The sequence below is a fragment of the Sinocyclocheilus anshuiensis genome, unplaced genomic scaffold (genome assembly GCF_001515605.1).
Source record: "Sinocyclocheilus anshuiensis isolate Anshui unplaced genomic scaffold, SAMN03320099.WGS_v1.1 scaffold62, whole genome shotgun sequence".
NCBI classification, from domain to species: Eukaryota; Metazoa; Chordata; class Actinopteri; order Cypriniformes; family Cyprinidae; genus Sinocyclocheilus; species Sinocyclocheilus anshuiensis.
Genome location: NW_015544180.1, coordinates 366,227 through 369,483, shown reverse-complemented (window position 1 = coordinate 369,483; position 3,257 = coordinate 366,227). Strand labels below are relative to the sequence as shown.

Below are 3,257 nucleotides of genomic sequence, written 5' to 3'. Positions count from 1 at the left end.
ATAAAAACAAAAAAGACATTGTAAACATGTGACATCGTTAATATAGTGTCAGGATCAACCTGACTAGTACAATAATTTATGAGTTCAGGAACTGTTGTGCTGCACGACAATATCAGATGCGTTTACATGATCAAATACACAGCTGATCATGATTTTAAAAATACACACACGTTATTGATACGGAGTCGGCGACTGGCCTTTCCACTTCGTTCTTGGCACCCGATTCTGGGGGCTCAGAGTCCGTTCTCTCCGGCTCCGGCCGCAGGTTTGCTCGTTTTATTCGGAACCCAGAACGTGTCCAAAACGCCTCATCTGAGAGCCTGCGAGTTCCCAGTCCCGTTCAGTCGTAGAACATACGCAATTTCCAGTGGTATTTCTGCGTTGGCTATAGTGAAAGTCCAACCGCGTTTAAAACGCTTCCATCTTACTTGTCAACATCAGCTGACAGCCGCTGTTCATGTGTCTCAGGACCTTCTGTTTGAGTTGGGCCACCTGGTCCCGCAGGACGGAGGCTGTGTTGGACAGCCCGGCGTTGTCGGACTTGAGAACCTTCACTTTCTCCTCCAGCCGGACGATGCGTTCCAGCTTGCGCTTGCGGCATTTGGTGGCCGCCAGACGGTTCCGGAGTTTCTTGCGTTCCGCTTTGATGCGTTCCTGGCTCTCCATGTTGATCGGGGACATGGGTGGCGAGCCGTCGCTGCTGTGCATGTCGGGAACGGTCTGGGGCTCCTCTTTCAAAGGCAGGAAGCGCTGCGGGAGGATGCCGGAGTGCTGGAACCCGTGCGCGTTTTCCGGGTGTTGGCTCTGCTGTATGTGAGGCGGCAGGTAGCTGATGGTGGTGGACGGGTGGCTGGGTGCTGCTGGGCAGTACGCGTTGAGCGTCGTGTAAATGGGAGGCTCAGGCTGCAGGGAGGAGCCAAAAACGGACGCAGTCGTCGAGCACGTCGTCACGCCGCCGGCTCCAATCGACACGTTGGGCGGGGGCATCTGGTTCATCTTGTGAAGATCATCCAGAGCCTTGACGAAGCCCTCCGCGAAGCCCTCCTGCTCGTCTGTGAATCCCCGACCGTAGAGATACTGGCCCGGTGTGGGCGTCGTGAGCACCCCGTTGCTGGTCTGGATGATGAGCCTCTCCAGCTCCGGCGAGGCGAGTTTGAGCGAGCAGACATCAGCATTGCTGGTCTGATAGAGGTCCGATTTGAGGTTCCGATAGGGTTCGGTCAGGTTCAGGTGCATGCTCTGTTTCTGGAGTTTATAGTCGTGTAGTGCCGCGTCGTGGTGACCGTAGCCCAACAGAAACGAGTCGTCGTGATAAAACGGCTGCTCCATTTTTGTACTCATAGAGGTCTTCTGGAAAACCGGCTTCTCGCCTAATGTGCCTGACAGCTCAATGTCCACTTTATTTCAAGTGTAAACCGTGCAAAAACAGCGCGAATACAGTCAAAGAATCCGCGTTCTGTCCGCTTCCACTCTGTATCGATGCTCCTCGTGAGTGACTTCAACACAAACCAAAGTCCCCAAAAATGTCAAGAATAACGCAGCAGCAACAATGAGACGCGCTTGAGCCGTGAATAACTCAGAGAGCCTGTCTGTTGAAAGAGAGCGCTCTTCAGGAAAGATGTTCGTTGGATTCGCTCTGTTGCGTTCCCTCGTGTGGATCGGTATCCCGATTCGTTTTTATAAGCAACTCCCGCCCCGACGGCGTCCACGTCACACGCCTCAGCACGTCATTGTCGGGAACTGCTGGGACAGTAAACAAGCCCGAGGGCGACGCGCGAGAAGCGAACGGGCGCATTCGGAACGGTTTAGGAATAGCCTATATTCTAATAGAGTCTAAGATTCTTTCTTTTGAAAGAAAGGGCCTCTAACGTTGGATTTATCAGGTAGGCTTATAGCTGGACTTTATACAGTTATAAAAAGGGTGTATTTTAATGTCTTTGTTGTTTAGGGTCAGTGCTTCTCAATTCCAGTCGCCCCCCCCATGCATATTTTTGCATGTCTCTCTTATTTAACACACCTGATTCAGATCATCAGCTCATTAGAAGAGAGCTCCATGCATGAACTGTGTTCCGATTGACATGGTCCCTACACAGTGCTCACTGCTCCCTACTCCCTGAGCACGGGAAATCGTTGAAGTTTACTTCACTTCGGAGCATTCATTCACTGATTCACACACACAGACGAAACTTACTAAATATGAATGTGGCATAATAACTAAATACAAGTTAAATTAACGTCTCGCGCACTTCAATGCCCTTTGAATGGAACATATACGATCCCTTCGACCTGGAATCATACGGAATAGCCTATCCTGTGATGTCCACTTCACAGGGCACTTACGCTCGAGTAGAACAAACACGAAATGCGCAGCGCGGTGGTACAAGAGGACTGCAACTGAGAACCGCTGTTTTAGGGTTTAATATGATTTTGATGCGCGGACGTGGTAGCATAAACACAAGATGTAACAGATAAAATGACATTATTATGAAAATGGCGAAAAGAGTTTTCTATCAAAGCAAATTTGGTTGATTTTATCTATCATTGCTGTATTCGTTGTTATTGTTTTTCTGTCGTATAGCCTAAACAATTGTCTAAAAACGTCAGATTAGGTAACACAGATTTGAAGACCAAAATCTAGCCGTTATTTTTCGTCTTGCTGAATGTGCAAGTTAGTAAAAGAGACAGACTGCAAACATTCAGTGTCGCTGTAGTCTCTGCTCATCACGGACCCTCAGACACCCGCTTCCTGTGGGAAGTTTACAGTCCAAATATGGGCATCGTGACGCGGAGTTCCTCTTCGGAGGGAGCGTGAGTTGCCCCGCCCACTTCATCTGGATTGTTAAACAGAGGCGCGTTCTCAACACTCACGAGAAACACCTGCTAAAACAAGCAAGCAGTTCAGAAATCCACACACAATGACAAAACGACACGTACTGAATCCCTAATAGAAGTAAACATACAGAAAATGCCTTTTCAGTAGTATAACAATGGTCGATAATTAGTTTAAACGCCAGTCTTCTAAACCAGGTCAATAGGTTATTATAATCAAAATTCAGGTTCAGCAGTCAAATTAGAGGCTTTCTTTCACAAACCACTGCGGCTCTAGAGCTTTTTCAGATATAGTGATGCTGCATGTAATGATAATGTAGCCTAGCCTATATAATGATGCTCCATAATTACTATACCTTTAACGTGAGCCATTAATGATTACTTAATTGTTAAAGGGGTCATATGATGCTGCTAAAAATAACATTATT

The 3,257-nt window shown here is 47.9% G+C and overlaps 1 protein-coding gene across 1 annotated transcript; it reads right to left on the bottom strand.

The window, feature by feature from the left end:
* Positions 1–215: 215 nt before the first annotated feature.
* On the bottom strand, positions 216–1,658 carry junbb (JunB proto-oncogene, AP-1 transcription factor subunit b). Its single transcript, XM_016496644.1, has one exon. The coding sequence runs from the start codon at positions 1,339–1,341 to the stop codon at positions 409–411; it is 933 nt and encodes a 310-aa protein (XP_016352130.1). The 5' UTR covers positions 1,342–1,658; the 3' UTR covers positions 216–408.
* Positions 1,659–3,257: the final 1,599 nt, after the last annotated feature.

What these genes read in the sequence shown, in the direction of transcription:
- junbb (XM_016496644.1), bottom strand. Translation starts at nt 1,341, where the DNA reads ATGAGTACAAAAATGGAGCAGCCGTTTTATCACGACGACTCGTTTCTG.